The sequence below is a fragment of the Scleropages formosus genome, chromosome 9, assembly GCF_900964775.1.
Source record: "Scleropages formosus chromosome 9, fSclFor1.1, whole genome shotgun sequence".
Classification (NCBI taxonomy): Eukaryota; Metazoa; Chordata; class Actinopteri; order Osteoglossiformes; family Osteoglossidae; genus Scleropages; species Scleropages formosus.
The window spans coordinates 3,262,980-3,287,754 of NC_041814.1; the positions used below are offsets into that span (position 1 = coordinate 3,262,980).

General features: G+C 49.0%; 1 protein-coding gene across 1 annotated transcript; it reads left to right on the forward strand.

The window, feature by feature from the left end:
- Positions 1-4,908: 4,908 nt before the first annotated feature.
- On the forward strand, positions 4,909-20,151 carry shdb (Src homology 2 domain containing transforming protein D, b). The gene is made up of 6 exons (XM_018728071.2): positions 4,909-5,401; positions 8,592-8,742; positions 10,414-10,611; positions 16,634-16,802; positions 17,493-17,612; positions 19,203-20,151. Exons 1-6 carry the CDS (start codon positions 5,051-5,053, stop codon positions 19,387-19,389), a joined length of 1,176 nt encoding a protein of 391 aa, XP_018583587.2. The 5' UTR covers positions 4,909-5,050; the 3' UTR covers positions 19,390-20,151.
- The last annotated feature ends 4,624 nt before the right edge of the window (positions 20,152-24,775 follow it).

Consider the following 24,775-nt stretch of genomic DNA (forward strand, 5'->3'; position numbering starts at 1 on the left):
AGTGCCACTGCAAACAAGAACAAGAAGTTTGGGGAGATACTCCACAGACAAATACACAGATGGCTGGAAGGATGACTCTTTTGAGTTATTCTGACAAAGATGTCACTCTTCCTTGTCTCCATGGTAGGCATCAGAGAGTGACCTGAGGGTAACCAGTGACATACTGGTAAGATTATCTCCATGATCCAGTAGTCAAACCTTTAGAGTCACCAGCCCGTGTCATGGCGATTGACTGGATAGGCTAAACTTTTCTCCATCTTCTGCCTTACTACATCATAACACTTTCACTACTTTTTGCTAAAACTAAGCTGACCATAAAAGCATAATTATACCCTTATCCCTTTCATACAAGGTCTGAATTTTCACATCTTATATTAAATTATTTGCTTAATTAATTAAGTGCACATAATCCCCACTGGGCCAGAAGAACAGCCCAGATTTCCTGCATGTCACCAAAAAAGAGAAGGTGACTGCTGCTTAGGAGAGTCTTTTAGCTTATACCTCATCTGTATAAGGTGTGAACAGCTGATTCCTTGTGTTATATTGCATCTACCTTTTCATGTAATTTTTAGCTAATTGTGGGAAAGGAGACGACGGGAAGAACCAAAATCTCAGGTCCTAGCAGCATCATGATTCGATGGTGCACTTACTAGGGGGTCTATACAGTGTTCATACACTATAAGACTGGCACACATTCTTAATCTGCCAATTTTGTCTGACCCTGCTTCTTGTCAGCACATCCTACAAATGCGTTTACTATTGTCTCACGACTTACTGTTGTAAAGGATCACACTGATGGAGAAGCAAACTTTTAAATGCAGAGGACTGACCACACTCACTGTATTTCTTTATTGCTTAAAACAAAAGTCTGAGGGTATTACGGCTAATATCCCGTACATACAGAATACCAATTTAAAAAAAATGTCAGTGATTTCAATAACCTACTAGGGCTGATTGTTACCATTGCAACCCTTACCAGGATAAGTGGGTTGTAAGTGGATGATTGGAATTTATTTATTTAGCTGAACTCTTTGTACAGTTTGACTTACAGGGCAACTAGCAGTATAGCTGTCAGAGCTGCTTCCTTTGGACCCATACCTGGTGGCAGGTTTGAATCCCACTTCCCACTGAAATACTCTTGAGTAAAGTACTAACCTTAAATTGCTCTAGTAAAATGACCAAGCGCTGTATAAATGAGAAAAAATTGTAACCTTACCATTATAAGTTGCTTTAGAGAAAAGCATAAGATAAATGTACAGGCATAATTTTCTACAAGATTGCTTGCAAGGTTACCAAACAACATGTTGAGAACCATCTGCAACAAAATACTGTGGTGCAGCTAAATCCAAATCAGCTTAGCAGAGAAATAAACCATCATTTATCGATTCAAGAAATTTTTTATATACTGCTGTGTAACCAAAACTTTAAAGCGACTCTCATTAAAACAATACTGAACTCATATCAGTGTTCTGCAACACATCCGGGGATAACAAGAATTGAGCTCCACTTTGTTGGTTCCTTCTTTCAAAATTCTCTTTCCACTTGCATTGCTGCTGTCATGAAAATTGATCTGCTGTGCTTACTTTTTATAAAAGGTGACAGGTAACTGTTATATGAAGAGGGAACTGAGCTGGAGGAACACACCTCCGCACTGTAGTCTTCTTCTTGGCAGGCAGATGGGAATGAAATGGATGTAATTATCTCAGAGGAGAAAGTTTGGAGAAACTAAGAAAAGAAAAGGATTTCCTTTGTTGTTAAGTGCTCTTCAGTCAATGTCGACTAGGCGACCACATATACAGAGCATATCCAGAATGTTCTGTCCTCCACTTGTGTCCTTAGGCTGGAGAGAGGTATGTCCATTGTTGCTGTGATTGAGTCCGACCATCTGGTTGCTGGTGACCCTCTTCTTTGCCCTCACCTTTTGCAAGCATTCCCATGAGGAGAGTTCCATCTTTACATTGTGTGTTCAAAGCTTGGTACCAGTCCCATCATTTGTGCTCACACTGAGTTCTGGCTTCATTTCATCAATCTTTAAAGGACAGGATTTAATACCCTCTAAAGCAGAATAAATCATTTATTACATTTATTTACATTTTACATTTATTTAGCAGATGTTTTTCTCCAAAGCGACTTCCAATGGATACTATGTAGTGTTATCAGCCCACACACCTTATTCACCGCAGTGACTTACCTTGCTAGATACACTGCTTACCACTCTATCACTCACACACACACTTATTAAGTACTTAATCCCATGAAGTACTTTCGATAAAAAACTACTGGACATGTTAACTTTTACAGAAAATTCAAAGAAGTTGTGCACAGCGTCAGTAAAGAGCAAGGGGAGTTTCATTAAACGCAATAACTTTTGTATAACCTTAATAATCATCCAAGACAATATACCTGCTAAATAACATAATTCATAAAAAAGCCTACATATACAGCATAAAACAAAGACCTCATATGCAATATGGCTGTTTAGGCCTTTTTAATACTATTTCTTAATTAGAAGCAGCTGCCAGTTTCGCCACATTTGAGACAGCGTGTTGTGTCCTGGTTAGTGTTACTGCAACATGAAGGTTTTTGGTTCGAATCCCACTCCTGCTGTAGTACCTATGTAGTAGGCCTACCCTTGATCCAGGTATTTACCCTGACTTAACACGGTAAGAACACCGTGCTCTATAAATGAGCAAATCATTGTAAAGTTTGTAATAGAACTGTTTATCGCCTTGGACCAAGGCTTAAGATGAATAAAGAACAATAAAGTGCTGTTTGCCAAAAGGATGAAGCCATGACGACACTGTACTTTATTCCTTAACTGCTCCTCGCCAGGGGGTGCAGTGCTGTTCCCTAAAGGTACAGACGGGAATTTACGTCGAATTTTATTTGTGTTCTCTTTTGTCTGACTCGGTTGGGCCGGAGTCTAGTGAAGGAGGAGGAAGCGTGAATCACATGTCCTTCCATTTCTGTCGCTGTCGTGCGCGAAGACCGTTCTTCAACACTTCGGCTATTAAATGTCGGCTAACAGGAACAAGGGAGGGGAGGGGAAAAAACCCCGTGGCCGTTGCCCCTCCCCTTTAAACGGGTGGTCTTGCGCTTACCTCCACTCGCTCGCGCTCGCTCGGCTCTTTCGCTGCGGAATTCGCTGCTGCCTGGACGCGGTCGTTTCGCTGTATCCGTCCGCAGAAACTATCGCAGCGCAGTCAAGTTAGAAGAATCGCTTATTTAGCACGCTGTTTCATTTCGAGATGTTTGGAACGGAGGAGCGGACTACCTACGAATAAGAGGGAGCGAGGCTGGTACGGGAGCGGCGCGTGCTGTCAGCGCGTGAGGGGGACTGTTTTGGAAACACCGTGAGTGGCGCGCGCGCCGCGCGAACTCGCTCTGCTCTGCGAACTCGCACGTGCAGTTATGCGCCGCTGCGTGGATGCCGATGTTTCGCGTTGCCATGGATGAGTACGTTTCTGAAATATCAATACAAGGGGAAAGAACTTTACTTCTGCTGAAATCTTATCTCGTGGGCAGTTGATTAAGATTCAGAAAGCCGCGATCTCAGTTACACCGAGTCGTCGTGTCTTTTTCCGTTATTTCTCCACAACTGATTTAAGCAACAAAACATACTCTTGTATTTTGCGTTTTATAGTTTCATTTTTTTCCTCCATTGTTTTTCTCCGCATGCAAATGAAAACTGGTTGAAAGTGAGTCAAGCGTGCGACATAATGAGAAAGTATCGCATATGAGACTATAAGATCATGCCGACTTATGCCTCAATAGAGTTCGAGTCGAAACATAAGTTAAACTGCTATAAGCATTTTGTTCTTAAATAAACGTTACTTTCGTATCATTTTCTTTCACATTTCCGAGTCTTGCGAATCATGTTTCTGTAATGCGCGGCGTTTAACCCGCTTATTTAATTCGAGAATGAGCGCTGTTGAAAGTGAATTAATAATCAGGTAAGTCGCATTAATCACCACTAATAGGATTTAACGGCGGCAGAATTTAAAAAAAAAAAAAAAAAAAAAAAAGCTTTTTCTCGAAGTGGAAGGAAGGAGCGGGCGTCAGGGGGTAGGAGCGTTCTTGGAAAGAAAGAGCATCTCACAAGGAAAAGGCCAGAGCCAAATATTTTGACAGCCCGTGCTGATATAGAAGCTGCAACAATAGACCGCTTTGCCTGTAAGAAATATTTATCATTTATCGTTCGTTTTTGGCAATAACATTTACACAGTGCCTGGTACTAAATACATGGAAATGCGCTGCAAAGTGGTTCCCAGGCCCCGGGTGCACAGCATGACCGTGTAGCGGAGCCGCGGATCAGTGGCCAGAGAGAGAGAGTGTGTGTGTGTGTGTGTGTGTGTGTGTGTGTGTGTGTGTGTGTGTGTGTGTGTGTGTGAGAGCGCCCTCCGCTAAGAGGAACTATACACGCGCCCCACTCTGTCCGTGTACGATCGTGGACTGCTCGCATGTGCCCATAGAGGGGCAGCCCGTAGGATGCAATAGAGAGACCGTCAACATGATGTACTGATGGACATGCGCTCTCAGAATAGTCCACGTGTGCTCACGGAGACACTGTCCACGCGCGCTTAGGGACCGTCTTCCTGCGCTGCTGGGGAGGCTGGAAACGTCCGTTCCTAGAAACAGTCCTCTTCGACTTCGCGCTGCTGAAACTGCGCACGTGTGCACCAAAAGCGGTTGTGTCCATGATCATGATGATGTGTTGGAGCGCCGCAGATGCGACGGTTACTCAACCGGATTTGGGACGTCGTCGGCGCGCATTTCGGAAGCAAGAGATCTGTTAATGTTTAAGCTCCCACGTGCTTTATTTTTGAACATCTACTGCGTTTGCGTTTACATAACTTGTTGCCTCCCTCCGAGCAACATAAGTGTGTTTTTTTTTTTTTTTTTTTTTTTGTTTTTTTTTCCCCTCCCTCCTTCCCCTCTCTTGTAATAATTCTCCGCACTCGCTGCCTAATATCGAGGGAAGAGGGCAGCACGTGCAGCCCATGAGTGTAAGGCGTCGGCGGAGCGCGCGCTCGAGCTCTCTGCGGACATCATGGCCAAGTGGCTGAAGGACTACCTGAGCTTCGGCAGCAGGCGCGTGCCCCCGCAGCCGCCCAAGCCCGACTACACGGAGAGCGAGATCCTGAAGGCGTACCGCGTCCAGAAGAACCTCGACTTCGAGGACCCGTACGAGGACGCGCAGATCCGGGCCCGGAGCGAGTCGGCGGCGGCCGACCTGACCGTAGGCGTAGCGCAGCCCGCTTTCGGCTCGCCGCTCAAGTCGGCCAGTCTGGACATGAAGGCGGTGTCGCCCAAACACAGGCTCATCAAGGTGGAGTCGCAAGAGCTCGGCCGGAGCAAGATCCTCCTGAGCGCTGTGTCCCTGGACGAGTCGCCGGGTCCAGTAAGTTATGAAGCGGCGGCACAGCGAGTAGCGCTGCAGTCCCACGGAGCCTGGGTGGTGCGAGAGGACGTGGGTGCGATGCCCGCTCGGTCTGTGTGCAGTTTGCATGCTCTCTTCGTGTCTGCGTGGCTTTCCTTGGGTGCTCTGGTTTCCTTCCACAGTCCAAAGACATACTGTTCAGGTTCACCCATAGTGTGTGTGACAGAGAGTGTGTTCCGCTGATGTATGGATGAGTGACCTGGTGTAAGTAGTGTATCTAGCAGTGTAAGTCACCACGGTGGATAAGGTGTGTGGGCTGAGAACACTACATAGAGTTCATTGGAAGTCGCTTTGGAGAAAAGTGTCTGGTAAATGATGCGCAGAGCCTGTATGTGCACGCGGTTCGCTTTCGTTGTGCAGCAGGTGGCGTGGTGGTTAGAACGGTCTCACGGAAGACCAAAGATTGCTGGTTCTTTCTGCACCCTGCCCGTCTTAAGAAGTCAGTCACTACAGCGGACAGACAGCAGACAGAGCTGAGCTCCTCTCGCACCCATCACTGCATTTATTTATGTATTTTGCCCACACTGACCCTAATATGAATTGCCCGTTCATAGCTGTGGGCGAGAAACAGGATGGATCACGTTCGAGACGAAACAACTGGCTTTTAATTTGTCGCTGACATAATTGATTTGTAATACGGGCGGACTGTGAACATGAAAGATGTTTAATTAGAGATGAGCCGAGGACCGTCCCTTATCTCAGGTTGGCGATATGTCTTCTCATAAATAATGAATGAAGTTTGGATTAAGGCGCCGTGTGATCACAGATCCAGGGTGTCTGTGTATTTACCCCGAGCCCCCCCCCCCCACCCCCAGGAGGGACCATGTGACTGTATCTTTCCTCCTGCCAAAGGTCCTTGTAGGCGCTGTAGTTGGAGATGCCCAGAGCCCTTTGACGATGTGCGGTCTTGTTGGTTTTCCCCCAAAGGCGTAGGCCTACCAGGTGCTCTGCAGGACAAATGTTTCTCATTGTTCAGCCATTGTGTAGTCTTGTAAAAATCCCAGATCCCTTCAAAAGTCTTCTGCTGACGTTTTGCATTTAACTGCATGATCCCTTTCTCCAGCAAAACTTAGAATATTAGTCATTTACCCGTTTGTACGCCAGGGTGAATTTTTCTGGAGTGATTCTCGATGTGTATCTTGATCAAGGGTACTACAGAAGTTGGTGGGCTTCTAAGTTGGGTCCTCCGAATCCAGAGATGCCGGTTGGATCCACCGTGCCACCTGCTGCTGAGTACAATTCATGACAAGCTCCAGCACTAAGATCTTTTTGTTCCCAAACCTTGTTTATTGCGTAGTTTCCTAAGAGGAGCTCTTTCGTGAGACCCCCTTTGCGAAGGGAACTCGTGCACGAGGATGCACGCAGCAGCTGCCCAAACTTGCTTCGTTGGCACGCCTGGGACCGAGGTGCCATCTCGGAGTAAGATGCGGCAGCCGAGCAGGACTCGTCCGCTTTCCTGGTCGAGGGACCCTCAGATGGGAGCACCTTTTCGAAACAGAACTCTTAATCCATTACTGGTGGTTTGGGATTTTCACCGAGCGAGGTTGATCTAAGGTGGTGCCGGACAGAAGCGAGATCCTCGGCGTCACACATCTGTCGCGCGCAACTGCGCGTTGGCTGCAAATGAGCATTAAGGGTCTTAAGCTGCACTGTGCCATTAACCACTCTGAGCACCATGTAGCATCTGTGTCCAATAGCATCCCACTCTGCTCCTCTGTCTCATGAAGGGCTCCTCTGTGGGATTGGTTACTAATTAACTCTGTGTTGCTGCGTGTTAATAATGTGCTGCAGAAACGGCGTGGGAATACATGTTGCTGTGTGTACAGGCACTCGCTACTATAAGATGCTTGAACGCTTTCGTTTAAACGTAGGTGCCTCCCGCATCTCTTCATAATGCAACATTCGCTCTTGTAGGCTTGACCAGGCACTCAAACCATCTGGGCCTCATGGCACCACTGAGATGGGCCTCTACATTTATTTATTTATTTATTTTAGCAGGCACTTTTCTCCAACGTGACTTCCAATGAACTCTGTGTAGTGTTATCAGCCCACACCCCTTATTCACCATGGTGACTTACACTGCTAGATACGCTACTTACACTGGGTCACTCATTCATACATCAGTGGAACACACTCTCTCTTTCTGTCACTCACACACTATGGGGGAACCTGGACAGCATGTCTTTGGAGTGTGGGAGGAAACCAGAGCACCCGGAGGAAACCCACACAAACTGAACGAGGATCAAACTCGCATCCTCTCACACCACCCAGGGGCTGTGAGACAGCAGCGCTACTCACTGTGCCACCATGCCGCTCTAAAAAAACACAAAACGGGTGTGTCTGTATTGCATTTGCTTGTCCTTTTACATATTGCTTCTGGTGAGTAAAGGGTAAATGTGGGGTATTTGTGGTTCCGCACTGAGACCTCATGTTGTATCGAATTTCCATTCGTATTACAAAAAATATACAGGTGGTCTTCCACTTACGACAGGGTTTTAGGTTGACTTCATTGTTAATTGAAAATCCACTTATTATATGAACCATAAGGATATATAAAAAAATGAACATGTGTGAATACTACAGTATGTTGCATCATAGGCCTTTGTTATATTTAGTTGTATTGCACACATTCCTGTTAAAATAACAGCAGAATAAAACAAAACAGTACAGTAATTGTAAGTAAAGTACAGGTAAACTGTTTAGGGATACCGTGCTTCACACTCCACAGTAATACTCAATTTTTTGCTTACTAGCCATTTTAAAAAGTAATTTTAAGGGAATAGCCAATAAATTCCCCCCCCCCCCCCCCCCCTCCTTGTAAGCTAAACACGATTTCTGCGGGACATCTGAACGCCGACCGAATGGTAACTGTAATGGGTACCTTATGGCAGTGCGCCTAGTTGACGTTATACATTATAACCAATTGTCAGGACTCCAAAGTAATATAATAACGTGAACGGGATGGCTGTTGCAAGTCTGGATTGTTGTAACTCGAGGACCATCTGTACATGTGTAAACTGATTTCCCCCCCCTCCCCTTCTGCTATTGTGCACCTGCATGATGATGGATACTTGACATTATGGAAATATAACTGACCTGCATTTACGACTGTGAAGCCACCGAAAACGTACACCGTGCTTGTGTTTGTTAGGTGGTTCCTTCGGCTCCAGCAGCAGGGGACACGGATTACTCGGACCCCTTCGATGCCCGCCTGGACGCTAGGTCGGACTCGGAGCTGGGCCCAGCCCCTCCAGAGAACAATGGCTACATGGAGCCCTATGAAGCCCAGCGGGTCATCGCAGGTTGGTCCGAACCCTTTCTTAATTGGTTCCTTGTTAGCGGCACGCGCCGCAGGCATCGGTTCTGCCTGTCGTGGCTTGGGTCGGTGCCTGACCCGTGTTCAAGGTTTTGATTTGGGTATTTTAAGATCAATTTACTGCTCTTGCTTCAAGGCCTTTCTTCCTCGAATCTTGCAGTGGTGTCGAGACTCCCGAGTACCACGTGTACCACAAGTACCAACCCAGGGTACCACATTCCTCTTTTCTCCACCCTTTTGTTCCTCTCCCATCAACCCTATAACAAGATGCTTGCCCTAATGTCCTGCCTGCTTTGTCCACCCCGGCGACAGTTGCTTGGTGAGCAGCCCCCCGTAGTAAATCCTTCCCTTTCCCTCCGGGAGCATTTGGGGCTTTAATCAGTTTTAGTGTGGTTAGCTTCTCTGCCAGTTGTCTGCGCTCGTCTTTTTTTTTTTTTTTTTCCTCTTCCCCCGCGGTCATGGGCAGTTCACGGGTACTGCGTTGACAAAGGGGCCTAGAACTGAGTCATTGCGCTGTGTCTGCTGGCTCCGCTTTTGAAACCGTAACATCACGTTTAAACAGCCCGTTTATAAAAGCAGCATCCGAGCGTGACGGGCTTCTCAGCAATGCTTGTTTTTACTTTAAATCCTAAATGATGTCCGTTGATAGGAGTGAGTGAGTTTTTTTTTTTTTTGTTTGTTTTGCCGAATGTAATTTATAGTGTACGTTCTCCATAAGATTATTGTATGAATAAAATTGGAAATGACGCATTCTGATTGTTATATCTCTTTTGCATACATGCCTCATCCTGGAAAAAGACTTGATGTCTCCTCTCCCTACCTGCTTAACATCCTCTTTTCGTGTTAATCTTGAAATTGCCTGTCCCGTGCACTTCGTGTCTTCCATCTCCTGCCGGCTCCGACACGTGGACGCTCGACTTGGGTGCGGACAGAGGAATTTCTCGTCCTCGTGTCTCTGTCTCAGTAGTTTAATGTCAAAACAAACCTGAGCTCCCTTCTGCCTTGGGGTCTGTCCCCAGGGCTTCTGCTGTTGCCATAGAGACGACTAAGGCAGAGTGTCATCCGAAGGTTAAAGTTTATCTTCATCTGACCTCCCTCCGTCCCTCAGAGTCCACCTCCACAGTAGCTCTCTGTCTGCAACCTGCTTTTTCTGTCCCACGGTTCTAGTCTTTGTGTCTTAACGCTTCAGTAATAAAACTGATTACAGAACTGCAGCTTGTTTTTCTTAAAAAAAGATTGAATCGATTTCAGTTGAACGCTGAACGTTTCATTCGTCTCCAGATGCTTTCCTCAAGATCCGGCCTAAATTGTTGGTGCAGCGGGAAGGCAAACATTGTTATTCGCATCTATGCAACATGCTGTGAAAGGAATGAAAGCTGCGATGAAAAGTCCCGCTGCGTGATGTAATACCACAGAATGAGATTAAGGCTCGGATTGTTTGGATATTTCTGTCCCGCGCAGCTCAGTTGTTATCCAGCTCGAAACCCAGGCTCTTTTTAAGCCTCGCAGTACGAATCTCGGCGCTGACGTGGTTCCCCCCCCCCCACCCCGTTTCCTCCGTGTTCAAATGATGTTTGTCAGACAAGCTCGTCCGTTATCATCGGCTGTTAGGAGTACTTTGTTTGTGCCGCAAGTCGACATCTTCCCGTTTTTCCAGAGTTGCAGCGGGTCCCCGCGGCTGGGCGATCGAAGGGTGGCGTCCAGCTGTACGACACCCCTTACGAGGAGCGTGGACGTGGGGCCCCGGCCGAGGAGGGCCGGGAAAGCCGGCTGCCCCAGGATGACGAGCGGCCGGCTGACGAGTATGACCAGCCTTGGGAGTGGAAGAAGGACCACATTTCCAAGGCTTTCGCGGGTATGGTATGACCCCTCTCCTTGTGACAGCCGGTACTCTTATCGTCACGGTATCGGGGCCCCGTGTAAGCGAGCCTGGGGAATGCAGCACGTGTTTCACCCCGCGAGCGTCGAGTGTCCGCACGTGTAACAGGTGCATGCGTGTAGCAGGTGTGCTGGCGCTGCACCAGCCCAGCCGGGGAGCCTGCGTGCATAATTGAGCTGTGCTGCAGAGGCGCGAGGTGGAGAAGGACGTAAGAGAGGGAAACGAAGTAGCCCCGTCCCCTTCCTAGGTCTGCCCATCTCCCTCCCCCATCCGCATTCTCCTCGCACCTTTCACCTCTGCTTAATTAATTTCATGCTCACATGCGCGCGGCTGATCCGGTAATAAAGCGTGCGGTGAGCGGGGATGCCGTTGCGAGATGAGATGAGCACGTAGGCATCGGCCAAGAGGTAAAATATGCTCAAATCTCATTAGAGCAGCTGTACTTAGGAGTCGCTGTAATGCAAGTAATGAGAGGGTGGCTTAATGGAAACGTAATCGAAACTCATATCTTGGTTTATGGGGGAAATGGTTCTCGATTCGCCAATATATTCACGCTTAAGGATAGGATCGCTTTTGCAGGGTCGTTACAGATGCGCTCAAACGCTGCGGTCTAATTAGCTGCGTGGCGTCTCCTCCCGAGGTGTGTTGCACGTGCGCTTTTTTGCAGCTTGCCTGGGGTAAGCAAATGCACGCTGCCATGAAAATCCAGCGGTGCGCCTTAGTTGGTGCAGGGGAGTGAAGTGGAAAGCAGCGGGTGGGTTTCGGCGGGCTTGGGGAGACGAGCGTGATCTCGGGTGCGCTCGGCGTATCGGGAGCGCGAGGCCGCGGAAGGCCCGGCTCGGAGCAGCCGGTGACAGCTGCCGGGGAGCGGGGTGGGGAGGTGCACGTTGGAGGGGAGGGGTGGGAGAACACACCGCCCAGGCGGGGTGCAATCAGTCACACGCTGACACCTTCTCCATCTTCGCAGCTTTATCTCCCCAGCGGTCGCAGCCCCACCTCCTCCTCCTCCCTGCTGATCTGACACACATGTGCAGATAAGCCCCTGAAGGGGGTGGGCTGACAGGGGTGAGGTGCGGGTGGGCTACTGATGGCTTTCGCCCTCATCCCGACACTCCTCCGTGCTCTTCGCGTTATCAGCGGCATCCTCTTTTCATCCGCTTTGCGACTATTTGTATTGCAGATGCTTCCTGAACGGCTTTCAGCCGCTGTCGGATCGGGGCCCGGGGTTCGAATTGGCGGGTTTTTCCATTGTAATAGTCGTAATTCAGCATGAATAGGTGTCTCTTCCATTAGGGCTTGTCACTTGAGGTCTTTGTTGGCAGGATATTCATTCATATTCATAGGTTATCTCTGCTTTATGTTTAAGTGGTAGGAATAAGTATAATCCATAATGGTCTGTTTCACAATGAATTGTCCGGATGGGAAATAGTGGATTTTAATGTGCGTTTTTTTGAGTTCCCGATAGACTGGTTGATGTTTGAGAATGAATTCTAAGCAGAGTTAACAGCAGTCAACGTGTCTGCAGCAGGCAAGCCTTGTTTTAATTAGAAGAATTTGCATATTCATAGCCAACCAGTGACGGTCGTAATTATTTCAGCGAAGGCATCCAGGGAACACTTGTAAAATAACGACTTACATCCTTCTGCAGCCATTCAGCCAGACCGCCGCGGTGATCACGATTTTGCTCCGCGTCGCTTGCAAGGGAGCGTTCTTTGGTCTTTTTGTGAATGAGAAGTTGAAACGCCTCACTTCCCGGCAGTCTACGAAATTTAAAAAAAAAAAAAAAAAAAAAAAAAGAGAAAATGTGCGGTTGCATTTCCTCGTGCCGTCCTGCCACCGGCACACAGCAAGGGAGGCACAGGACCAGCTGAGATGGAGGATGGCGGGGGGGGGGCGGCAGCGGTGACATTTCTAGCTGTGATGAGTGGGGTGATGCCGAACGCATCGAGACCGTGAACCACGTGACGCAAACGGGCTTTAAGCACCGGGATCAGCGGCTACGATCCCTGACGACCGGATGGTTGTTTTTTAGGGCCGTTAACATATAGGGTCCAGACCGGCGTTGGCAGCAAAGCGGACAGCATCCCCTCCACCCCGCTGTCCCCTTTCCCCTGTGACAGGCAAGCTAATGAGCGGCCGCTGATTCGCCTTTATCAGTGGACCGAGGTGTTAATTGGTCCTCGTTAACTGACAGCATCTGGACTCGGGTGCAGCACGGACCGTTACTTGTCACCGTAGGGTTTCGTGTGTGGCGAGACTTTTTGGGAACAGGGCAGGGGATGCGATGACCAGCTGACCGGAACAAAAGCAAAGGAAAAATGTTCCAAAACTGTGTGTACTGGTAAGGCAGCGCGGTGGGTTATATTTATGATGCATTCAGTTGGACTTGAGTATTGCAAGTACAATTGCTCATAAATGTATAATTCAGTGCAATTATATACGTGGGGCAGCAGGTGGCAGAGTGGTGAGGGTCATCACTCTTGGAGTTTCAGGACTCGAGTTTTAACTCCTTCCTGCTGTGGTACCCTCGAACATGGTACTTGCCCTGAATTGCTCCAATGAAGAGTACCCAGCTCTATAAATGTGTTAAAAAGAAACCAAACTCTAGGTGCAGGTATTGGTGTAACGTACAGTGGTTTGTGCAGTAATACGAGACAAATTGCCTGCATCTCCATCTCTCCATCCTCTGGTGTTAACGCTCTGTTATGTTCTCTGAGATCTATGTCACTTTGGAGAAGTGTCTGCTGAACGAATCGGTGTAAATCACTGTAAAGCCACTTACAGTGAAGATGCTTTGGAGAAAAGTCAGCTAAACGAATTTAATGTAAATACAGGTATGTGTTTTATTATGGTCACAAATACTGCTAGTGCACTAACACCACTACTGTCCAATCCATCACAACACGTCATTTTCAGTGACAAACTGTGGAAGGACGTCCACTTTTTTCCCCGGTATTATTACTCGGTGGTTCACTTGGAACGGGTGAAGATTCATCTTGTCTTTGCGTTGCCGTCGGCTCGCGTGCATACACACACACGGGGTATTTGCTGTAATGAACTAATGTGAGAAGAAATGGCTTCTCCTGTCTAGACAAAGCCACTTATCCGATTCACCGGGAGCCCTCATTTCTCTCCAGATGTGACCCCCGACGCACGGCCGTCTAACAGCAGCGCAGCTCGGGTGACGGTGGGTGACCTTCTGCTCTTTGGCACCGTGTTTAATTCTGACAGGCGTGTGTTTAGGGGGTAGAGGCGGTGTTTTAAGATGCTGACGGATCAAGGGGTTAGTTCGGGGGGGTCCCTGCTGGGACTGCCTGCAAAGCAAGGTCATGCTGGGAGAGCCATGTAAACATACATGAACAGCAGAGCGGTGTCCAGGTGCATGGCAAAAATACGTGGTGCCCTCAAGGGGTTTTTTTTTCTTTTTTTTTTTTTTTTTTAAATGAATTTAACAGCACATTACGTGTGGATTGTCATTGAACAGGATAGATTTAGCACAGGGATTAGGAAAAACAACACTTGAGGAGGATGGTGAGATTCAAACCAGTGAAGCGAGATGATGACATGGGAGATGATGATGATTATTTATGGAGTCTAGGGAATGCCACTTGAGTAACAGCCCTTTATAATAATTGGAATGAAAGAATAGAATATGGCGAAGTGACAATTATGCAGGAGACAGTAATTTGCTAATATGTTAGGATAGTTCTCTCTTGGTTCGGGGGATGATTGTCGGCAGGCTGTGCTGAGACGGTGTGACGAATGGCCCGGTTCACTGGATACGCTCCATGGTGGGATGTTCCTGCGGTGTGTGTGTGTGTGTGTGTGTGTGTGTGTGTGTGTGTGTGTGTGTGTGTGTGTGTGTTCTGTCTGACTGCATGCTGCACTGCAAGAGCCTTCCATTCAGTAGGGGGTTGGGTCATTGACTGAAGCTGTTCTCATCAGGAACTGAGTCCACAGGGTATAGTCCAGGTAATAGTGCATCAAAACATAAAAACTGATTTATGTAATTGCAAAAGCACAACATGCCTAATGGGAGCTGGCGAGACTGCAGGGTCAATGTGAAGGGTTTGTTTCATCAAAACCGAGCGCGGTACACACACACACACACACACACACACGGACACTTCGCTTAGTTCCAGCGAGCGAAGTCCTCTCGTCTTCTCCTTATATCGTTCATTTAAAGGGGCTGTGCTGCAAAGAGCTTTTCGGAGAGCATTTTGCAAACTTCCGTTCCTTTCAGTCCTCCCCGCAGAAACCGGGGGGAGAAAAAAAAAAAGTGCTGAAATATTGCGGAGGAGAGCCGATATTAAATAAACATCAGCGAGCGTGCATAAGATGCGAGCGTGGCGAGCCACTGTTTCATTTTCACCGCAATTTGCCGCAGGCCAAGCGCACAGAAGCCGAGCGACGTTGCGCTTTGTCCTTTAAAGGAACGGGGGGTTTTGCGTGCTTGCGGAGAGCCATCGCTGACCTCGGCGCGCACAGCAACTCGGTGGAGGAATATGAGACGGAGCTCTGACACGCGCAACCGCGACGTCTTTGTGCTCCGATTGGGCTGAAGCACACGCAGGGGAGTAATTGCTCCTCGAATGGAAGAATTTCTAAGGGTTACGCTGCAGGCTCGTTGCCCGGCGCGGCGTGCGCCGAAACTTGCGCTCGTGATTTCCCTCCTCTCGCTCGCATTCCGTCCTCTTGTCTCTTCTGGCCACGTGAAATTTGGCTCCGATTCCCTGCCCGTCTCCGAGCGGCTCTCTCTCCGCCTCCCGAGCGAGAGGTCGAGTGGGACTGGCTCACAATTTAATCATGGGCTCCGGCGGGCTGGCGGGCCGTCGGCCTCCAGATGGGGGCCATTGTACTGCGCCGTGCATCAATAATTCACAGGGAGCGGGGCAAAGCGCTCGAGTGTTTCAGCCCGCTCAATAATTAAGCGGGGAGAGGCGGGGTGCGTGCAGCCGCCTGTTTCCTTTTCAAACGACCGTTCAGCCGCCTTTGATGCCCCCGGCTGGGGGGGTGCCGTGAATTTGTCGGTTCATAAAGATGTCACCCCTTCCTTTCATGCGCCTGCGTGTTATCTGGTGTCGCGCTCGGCAGCGCGTCTCTCCCATTGTCGGCGGGCCGTGACCGCGGCGGCCTGGACTGGACGCCGTGCGCGTTGGGCTCTCGAATCTCCGGCGTGCCGTTGCTGCGTGCCCCGGGCCCCCGATAGAAAGAATCCCCCGAAGTCACGCTATGCAAAATTTCTTCTCTTGTTCCGACTCTAGAGCGGCATCTCCTTAAAAGACAACCAACAAAAGATGTCATCCCATCGTTGATGCCTTCTTTTTTCCGTCCCCTTCAGTCTCGTGTCACACACACGTCGCCTTTCCTCCCTTCCGCTTTTCAGCACAGCCTCTATTTATCGGTACTTGCTGTATTTCTCCAGCCCAGCTCTTCCTTCTCCTCTGCTCCTCTTTTGGTGTCCTTCAATAGACATTAAAGAGCGTGGTGACCTGCCATGGCCCCCCCCAGTGGGGCAGCTGGAGGAGGAGCAGCCTCCCAGAGAGCCAGGTGACACCCCCCCCCCGATACAGGCATCCGCAGTATCTTCTCTCATCCCTACTTGCATCAGAAGCACTGCATCACCCTGCATCCACCCCCAACCCCCCACCCCAGGGTCCCATTCTGCTCCCAGAATTCACCGTACTCTGATTACTCACGCCTTCTCTCACCCCGCACCTCTCTGCTACCCATCACAGTTTGTGTTTTCCGGGATGTGCTCCGTTTCGGGGACCCTCCCATAGGGGGCCACAGCTCTGCGTCGCCCTCGCTCACCATTCTGTCGCACGCCCACCGCCAGGCTGGCACTTGAATAACCCCAGAAGTTCCCATCCCAGGTGTGGTCCCAGGTGTGGTCGTAGGCTCGTTTCCCTCATTCTTCAGCTGTGCGCCCAGCCGGTGCCTCTGGGGAGCGATCCCTCCGTTTCCTGAGCTTGAACTCCTGCGTCTCTTGTTACAGTGCAGTTCGAGAGCACAGAGTGGGAACGCTCTTCGTCGCCCACGGAGCGCCACCGACTGCCCAGGACAACCGCCCTAGCAGCTGCCGCTGCCAAGTTGCGGAAGGCCGTGGACCCCCACGTTGTGCTTGGAGAGAGAGTGGACCCCACGTTGCCCTTGGAGAAGCAGGTGTACGTAGATTTTTCTATTTTCTTTTTCAAATGGCTCTCGTGCCCAGCGTGTTTCTCCAGTGTGACGTGTCTCTGTCCGGCACCGTTCCTTTTACGTGTCACGGTAGACTTTGTGCTGCACTGGTGAAGTATTTATACACTGATCACTAGGAGGTTTGCTCTTATACTATATACACACACACACATTTTCTGAACCGCTTTTCCCATACGGGGTCATGGGGAGCCAGAGCCTAACCCGGCAACTCAGGGCATAAGGCTGGAGGGGGAGGGGACACACCCAGGACGGGACGCCAGTCCGTTGCAAGGCACCCCAAGTGGGACTCGAACCCCAGACCCACCGGAGAGCAGGACCCGGTCCAACCCACTGCGCCACCGCGCCCCCGTTCTTATACTATAATGTATAACTAATTTTTGACTTAGTTCATTTGTAGGCTTGGGTATTAAACTATGGGGTATTGATGATATTACCATAAGGATAATGCATTAGCAGCTTAACAACATTGTGTGGGAGCACAGCGGCGCAACTTGTCGATAGCTTTGCTGCAACCGACTATCACGTATCATATACGTTCTTGTCGTAAGCATATGTATGTACGCAGTATTTATGGACAAGGCAGTACTGCTGGATGTTGTACCTGTCATTCATCCACCTCGTTTTCTCTCATTCTGTGCGTGTGTGTGTTCGTTTAGCTGGTACCATGGTGCTCTCTCCCGCTCTGAGGCTGAGGCTCTCCTCTCCCTGTGTAAAGAGTGCAGTTACCTGGTGAGGAACAGCCAGACCAACCGGTCTGATTACTCCCTCTCGCTCAGGTACACCTCATTGCTCACGTGTGTTCCGCAACCGGTTAGTTTCTAGTTGGATCGTCGTGCCTGTAGAAGGATATAAATGAGCTTGATCTCGTTGTATTTAAAAGGAGTACACTAAAATTTTTTTGCTCACTGCTGATAAACACTTGTCCTAGCCAGGGTTGTGGTGATCCAGAGTCCATCCTGGTAGCACAGGGCAATAGGCTAGGCAGGGTGCACTACGGATGGGAGAGCAGTCCATCGCAGGTAATTCAGTCAATTATTCACTGGAAACGTGTCTCTGGGCCGTGAGAGGAACACGACACAAACCTGCTTGTGTAGAATATGTGAACGTCACATTCCATATGTGATGGAACCTACACCCGGTCACTCGGTCGAAGCACCGCCAAGGTTAATTTGTAATGGAGAAGAAAATTCAGCAGGTTTGAGTTTAGTTTAAACCTGCTGAATTACCTTTGGTTTTTTTTTTTATTTTTAAAAACTATGTGAACTGTTTCTTTCCAAAGCTCTTAAGCTCTGTGTTAAGACCACAGTGCTGTACAGCTGTCCTTCTGGGACCTCAACTCTTAGATCGCAGCCTGTTCGCAATTCCCCGGCTGCACCTCATTATTCAGCGTAACGCTACCTGTCTGGACATCTCTCCCACTTTAATTAGTACCTCGAGCAGTTGGCCTCTCCTCCCGCCATTGTGCTCCCGATCTCTCGGAGTGCTGATCCAGCAGGTGATGTGCTCTCCAGTTCCTGCAGGCTTCCATCCTGCCATCAGTGAATATTAATCACCTTCCATAGGCTGAAAATGCCAACATCCCCACCCTAACAGTCTAATCAGCTGTAATGGCTTGGATGTAATTTAATTCTAGGGTCCCAGTTGTAACATTTTTACGCAGCAGACCGGCTCAAGTGCACTCGAAGGGCCACGTCAAAGATGTTTGAAGATTGCAACAAAGCCGGCAGTAAACGGCACGACGCCACACCACACGTACCTCCTCCATGCCTTGTCCGTGCTTTCGGTACCAGTTACCTACCAAATTACATCTTTGGTCTTTCACTTTTTCTTAATCCCATTTTATGAAATGCACTTCAAGAACAAAATGAGCCTGTCGATCCCAATTTACAGCACGAGTGGAAAGATCCGGAATATAAACGTACGGAAACGGCAACGTGAGGCCGTGAAGTACCCAATCCATCTAGCCTCTGCTCCGGTATGCTCATGTGAATAAAACTCTAGATTGTGGTTTAAAATTAATTTTACAGTGTTGGGTTCTGCTCACTGTAATAACTGGCATCAGCCAGCCAATCAGAACCCTTTTTTTCCCCTCCCAATGTTACTATAATTAGAAGCTGTTCATCATGGCAGTGCTTGGATTCTTAAAGGGAAGGTGCAGTGCTGTTCAGTTGCTATAGTTACAGCCCCCCTTCACTTTTTTCCCCCCTCTTAGCTTGCTATGACCCCATGTCTCCCAAATGGAGTTTTTGGCTCTACCCTTGTTTCCTTGCATAATCCTCTTTGCTGCCCATTGCTTGAGCTCTGGTGCTCTCCTGTGTCTCTTCAGCATGTCTTTCAGCATTGCCTTCCACCTTCTCCTTCTCCAGGAGCTGCCAGGGCTTCATGCACATGAAGTTCACACTGTCCAAGGAAGGGAAGTACATCCTGGGCCAGAACAGCCCGCCCTTTGACACCATCCCCGAGGTCGTGCACTACTACACCACCCACAAGCTGCCGATCAGGGGCGCCGAGCACTTGTCCCTGCTTTTCCCCGTGCTGGTGCAGACGCTTTGAAATTCTGTCCTTGCCGGACACTGCTGCGACACGCGGGTGACCGGCACGTGGAGGAGCTTCTCGCGACCTGCCACGAGAGCTTTCAACAGACAAAGCTTCGGTACAGATCGAGCCCGATGTGGTGTCTCGCCGCTCTCTCGTTTCTCTCTCCTCCTTTTTGGCAGCGCCGTTTCACCGGTGTGTGGACTGACGAGTTTCAGGAGCTGAGCTCAAACACCATGTTGTTCTGTCACTTTGACAGTTTTTGTTGGATGAACATGCTTTGCATCTTTCCTACGGGATGAGCATTACATACACGTTTTTGATTCCAAGTCCTCTGCCCGGTGATAACTATTAACCTCAGATAGATAGAGCAAAATCTTTTTTGTTTTGCTTTCGCACAAACAAAATAATTTCTGCACCACAGCTTTCCTAACCTGTACGTGGGATTTTTTTTAATATGTGCCACCAGTCCCGTCACTTTGTTTGGTTTCATCCCGTTGTCAAGTAAACCACAGCAATTAGCTGGTGTGAGCTTCTCAGATGATCCGCAGTGGACCTCTGGATGCACAGTGTCACACACTACCTGTACTGCAATAGAGAAAGGGGTGTCCCCACCCAGTGCTATTTCTGATTGTACTTTTATAATACACACCTGTTTTTTTTTTCCTTTCCCCCTCCTCCTCTGTCACTGAATAGTCTGGCCATTTTCACTGCCTGGGTTGCAGTGCTCTGCATCTTAATGTGTCAAATGCTATAGACAGCCGTGGCTGAGATTGTCCCCCCCCGAATAGACAAAGTTTTTTTTTTTAATTTTTTTTTTCCCCTCTCTGCTCATAACACTGTTTTAGTAATGGGGGGAAAAAATATTATTTTACTAGTATTGTTATAATGGTTATCCATGTTGTTACTTCCTATTCACAGTTGTAATAATAAGCTTGATTTATTTAACTGCGTTCTGATCTTTTCACTTCAAGGAAATAAAAGGTTTGTTATGAGATTTGAGTTCCTGGACTCCAATGCTGAGTTCTGCTCTCCTGAGACTGAGCCTTTGAGAAATTGGAATATTGTGAATTATTACGTATGCATGCAAACACGCGCACACAAACCGTGAACTGAGAAAGCAAGCGGCAAATGCATAACCAGAGCTGTTCCCAGACATGCTGAGAGCCTGGAGAACAATGCGGAGCCGACAGGAGCACAAAGCAGTGCCAGGCCTGAGAGCGCTCCCATGCTTTTGTTATTAAAGCAAGCAGACAGCAGCTCTTCCTCTTCGATTACCCAGCAGGGGTGTAATGGAGTGGTGAGGTGGGGGGGGTGGGAGCCTTCATTATTTGGGCTCTGCTGGAGTGAAAAGAACTGGGATTGCTTTCATTATGGAGCCTAATGAAATGGCAGCAGCTGATTACCGGTGTAACGAGGACTGAGGACAAGCAAGGTTCTCTCTCGCTCCCTCGTTCACTCTCTCTCTGTGCATCTGGGCTGGAATTTACTGTTCACCTTTTTTGCGCATACGTGTGTTTTGAAGGTAGTAAGAAGTCCGATCGGTAAGAAAATGTTTGCTGTTGCTCTTTGCTCCTGCACAGCAAAGAAACGCGAGGTTTACACGTCGCGAGTTTCGTAGTGCCTGCCGAAGGATGGCGAAGGTTTTACGTGAATTAGGGTTGTGATGTGCATGTGTCAGCTGTCTGTCAGCATGCATGTAGTAGAGTGACTCTGTGCTGTGGTAAACGATGCTGATCTGGTATCAGGAAGCTGATCTGATTGGGGGCATTGACACCTGCGAGTGTGGCGGAACCAGGCGATCCTTGTGCAACTGCTGTCTGTGCGCCGACTGCCTCTGTGACATCGCCACGAATCGCTAGACAGGGACGTACGAACGGCACGCCTGGAGCTCCGTGACGGATCGTGCAGCTGTGCACACGCAGAGGGACGTGCGCACAAGTGTGCGAGACGCAGACAAAGGCATGCCCTGCTTCTCCAGTGTAGCCTCCATAGGGCTAATCCCCTGCGGATGTACAGGTCCTCTGGGGGCTGGAGGCCGAGAGGCCAAGTGTGTGACAAGTCCGACAGCTGGGCCTCCTGCAGCTTGGAGGGCAGTCGCTGGGCCATGGGGGCAAGAGATGAAGGAGAGCTTAAAAATCTGCTTCTCTCAGCCCACCAAGACCTCGCTTCAAGATGTGCTCCAGCTTTGGCGAACTTTACATTTTACATTCACGTGTTTGTTTTGCTGATGCTTTTACCAACGAGAGTTACGAATTTAAGCTACTCAACCTGATTTACCCATTGATGCAGGTGGGAAAATTTTACTGCATCGATTCAGGGTAAGTACAACACAAGGGAACTACAGCAGGTGGGAGCTGAACCTGGGTCCTTCATGTGTAAGGTGGCGATTCTTACCACTACAGTGCTTGCTGCCAATAGTAACTTTACCAATAATAAATTCAAATGACCTAGAAGTTTTACAGCTCAACCTTTTCATAGCGAACAATGCGGTACTTAAATGTAAACATGACCGAGCCACGCTCTATTTAAGCGTGTTATGCCTCGGTGATCAGGTGCCAACTTCAGTTTGCCCAGTGAGTGTCGAAGGTATGGAGGTGGAGGCAGGGGGTAAACATAAGGGCTAGGGTGTGCATCTGGTCAACAGGCTGGAGTGGACATGTGACACTGAAGCGTGGTACACTAAAGGATAGAGCTACCTTTACATTCTAGGGTGTGCGGGACTCTGATGGTGAAGTTCTACCAGGTGCTTATTGTTGGTGTAATCTTTTCTACATTGGAATGCTGGGGCAATAGCATTACCACACGTGATGCCAACAGAATCAGAAAGTTACTCAGGAAGGCTGGCTCCATCCAACATCTTATGGAAACGGAGTCTAAATCAACTCCGGTCTGTCATGGACTATGACTCGCAGCCTTTGCAAACCGTTTTGGTGAACAGAAGCCCTTTTGGTAACAGGCTGGTCCAGATCCAGTGTTCCAAGGGTCAACAATAAGTACTCACATATAGGGGGAGTGACCCTTTAATGACTGCATGGCACTGATCTGCACTGTGCCACCTCAGTGCACCTAATACCACCTCACTTCGCATCATCTTCCCCTCCATCTATCTATCCAGCCATTCATTTTCTTGCCTGCTTGTCCTACAAGGGTCACGGTGGCAATTGGGAGAGCAGAGATGCCCAGACATCCTTGTCCCTTGCAACTTCCTCCAGCTCAAAGCGCGGGATCCTAATCTGCTCCCAAGCCAACTGACAGATATAATCTCTCCAGCATGTCCTGGGCCAACCTTGGGGTCTCATCCCAGTTGGCTGTGCCTGGTACACCTCCAAAGGGAGGAGCCTAGGGGGCATTCTTACCAGATGACTGAACCACCTCAACTGGCTCCTCCTCCATGCAGAGGAGTTCTACTCTGAGAAAACTCATTTCAGCTGTTTCTATCCATGATCTTATTCTTTTGGTCATTCCACAGAGTTCATGACATAGGTGAGAGTAGAGACGTAGACCAATCCGTAAATAGAGAGCTCTGCCTTATGGCTGAGCTCCCCCTTCACTACTATAGTCAGTACATCAAGCGCATTACTGCTACTGCTGCTGCTCCCAGTCTGCAGCCGATCTCATGCTTTCTCTTCTCCCCTCACTTGTGAATAAGACCCCAAGATACCTAAAAATTTTCCACCTGGGGCAAATTTTCTCCCCTTACCTGGAGGGGGCATGCCATCCTTTTCCATGAGAGAACCATGGACTCAGACTTGGAGGTGCTGATCCTCATACCAAATGCTTCACACTCGGCTGCAAACCGTTCCAGTGCATGTTGGAGGCAACCCTGTGATGGTGCCAGAAGGACAACATCATCTGCAAAGAGCAGAGACGTCACCTTCCGATTCCCACATAGAATGCCCTCCTGACCTTGGCTGCACCTTGATATCCGGTCCATTAAAACCACAAACAGGAGCTGGGACAAGGCACAACCTTGGTGGAGTCCAACACCCACGTTGAACGGGTTTGACTTAAGGCCGAGGATGCGGACACAGCTCTTGCTCCGTGCGTACAGAGACCAAATGTTCCGCAGTAGTGGCCCCAGCACCCCATACTGCCGAAGCACCTCGCACTGGATTTCTCGGGGAACATGGTCATAGGCATTCTTCAAGTCCACAAAACACATGCAGACTGAATTATTGAACTCCCATGCCTCCTCAATTATCTGTGAGAAGGTGAAAAGCTGGTCCACTTTTTCACGGCAGGCTGGGACAGAATCCGCATTGTTGCTCTTCAATCTGAAGATTAACTATTGCCCGGAGCCTCCTTTCCAGCACCCTGGCATAGACTCTCCCAGGGAGGCTGAGAAGTGTGATACCCCGATAGTTGGCACACACTCTCTGGTCCCATTTCTTAAAGGTAAGGACCACCACCCCAGTTTACCAATCCAAAGGCACTGTCCTCGAGGTCCATGCAGCATTGCAGAGGCATGTCAGCTATGACAGCCCCACAACATCCAGGGCCTTAAGAAGTTCCGGGCTAATCTTATCCACCCCTGGTGCTTTGCCACCATGGAGCTTTCCAACTACCTCGGTGACTTCCACCAGGAAAGTGGACTCTGATACCCCAGAAGCCTCTGGCCCTGACTCCTGTAAGGGAGGCATATCTCTCACGTTTAAGAGTTCCTCAAAGTGCTCCTTCCACCTCCTGACAACGTCCTCATTTTAGGTCAGAGTTTCCCCACCTTTGCTGAGCACAGCTTGAGAGAAGCTCCTCCGACCCCTTCTGAGCCACTGGATGGTTCTTCGAACCTCTTTGAGGCTGACTGAAAGTCATTTGGCTTTTCCAAACTCCTCCCATGCTCCAGATTTTGCTTTTGCAGCTGCTGCTGCCTTTTTTGCCTGCCGATACCTATCTGCTGAGTCAGGAGTCCCCAGAGTTAACCAGGCCCTAAAGGCCTCCTCCTACAGCTTGACGGCTTCACTCATCACTGGTGTCCACCAGCGGGTTGTTGGGTTGCCATCTTACTGGCACCGTAAGCTTTTGGCCGCAGCTGCACCTGGCTGCTTCTACAATGGAGGTTTTGAACAGGGTCCATTCAGACTCCATGTCTCCTACTTCCTCCGGGACATGGGAGAAGTTCTTACGGAGGTGGGAGTTAAAATCATTCTGGACAGGGTCCTCTGCCAGTTGTTCCCGGCATACCCTCACTATGTTCTTGGGTCTACTGGGTCTGTCCATCAGTTTTTCCCGCCATCTGATCCAACTCACCACCTGATGGTGATCGGGTGATAGCTCAGCACCTCTCTTCACCTGAGCGATCAGAACATGTAGTCTCAAGTCAGATGAAATGACCACAAAGTCAATCATTGACCTTGGGTCCAAGGAACTCTGGTACCAAGTACACTTATGATCATTTTTATGT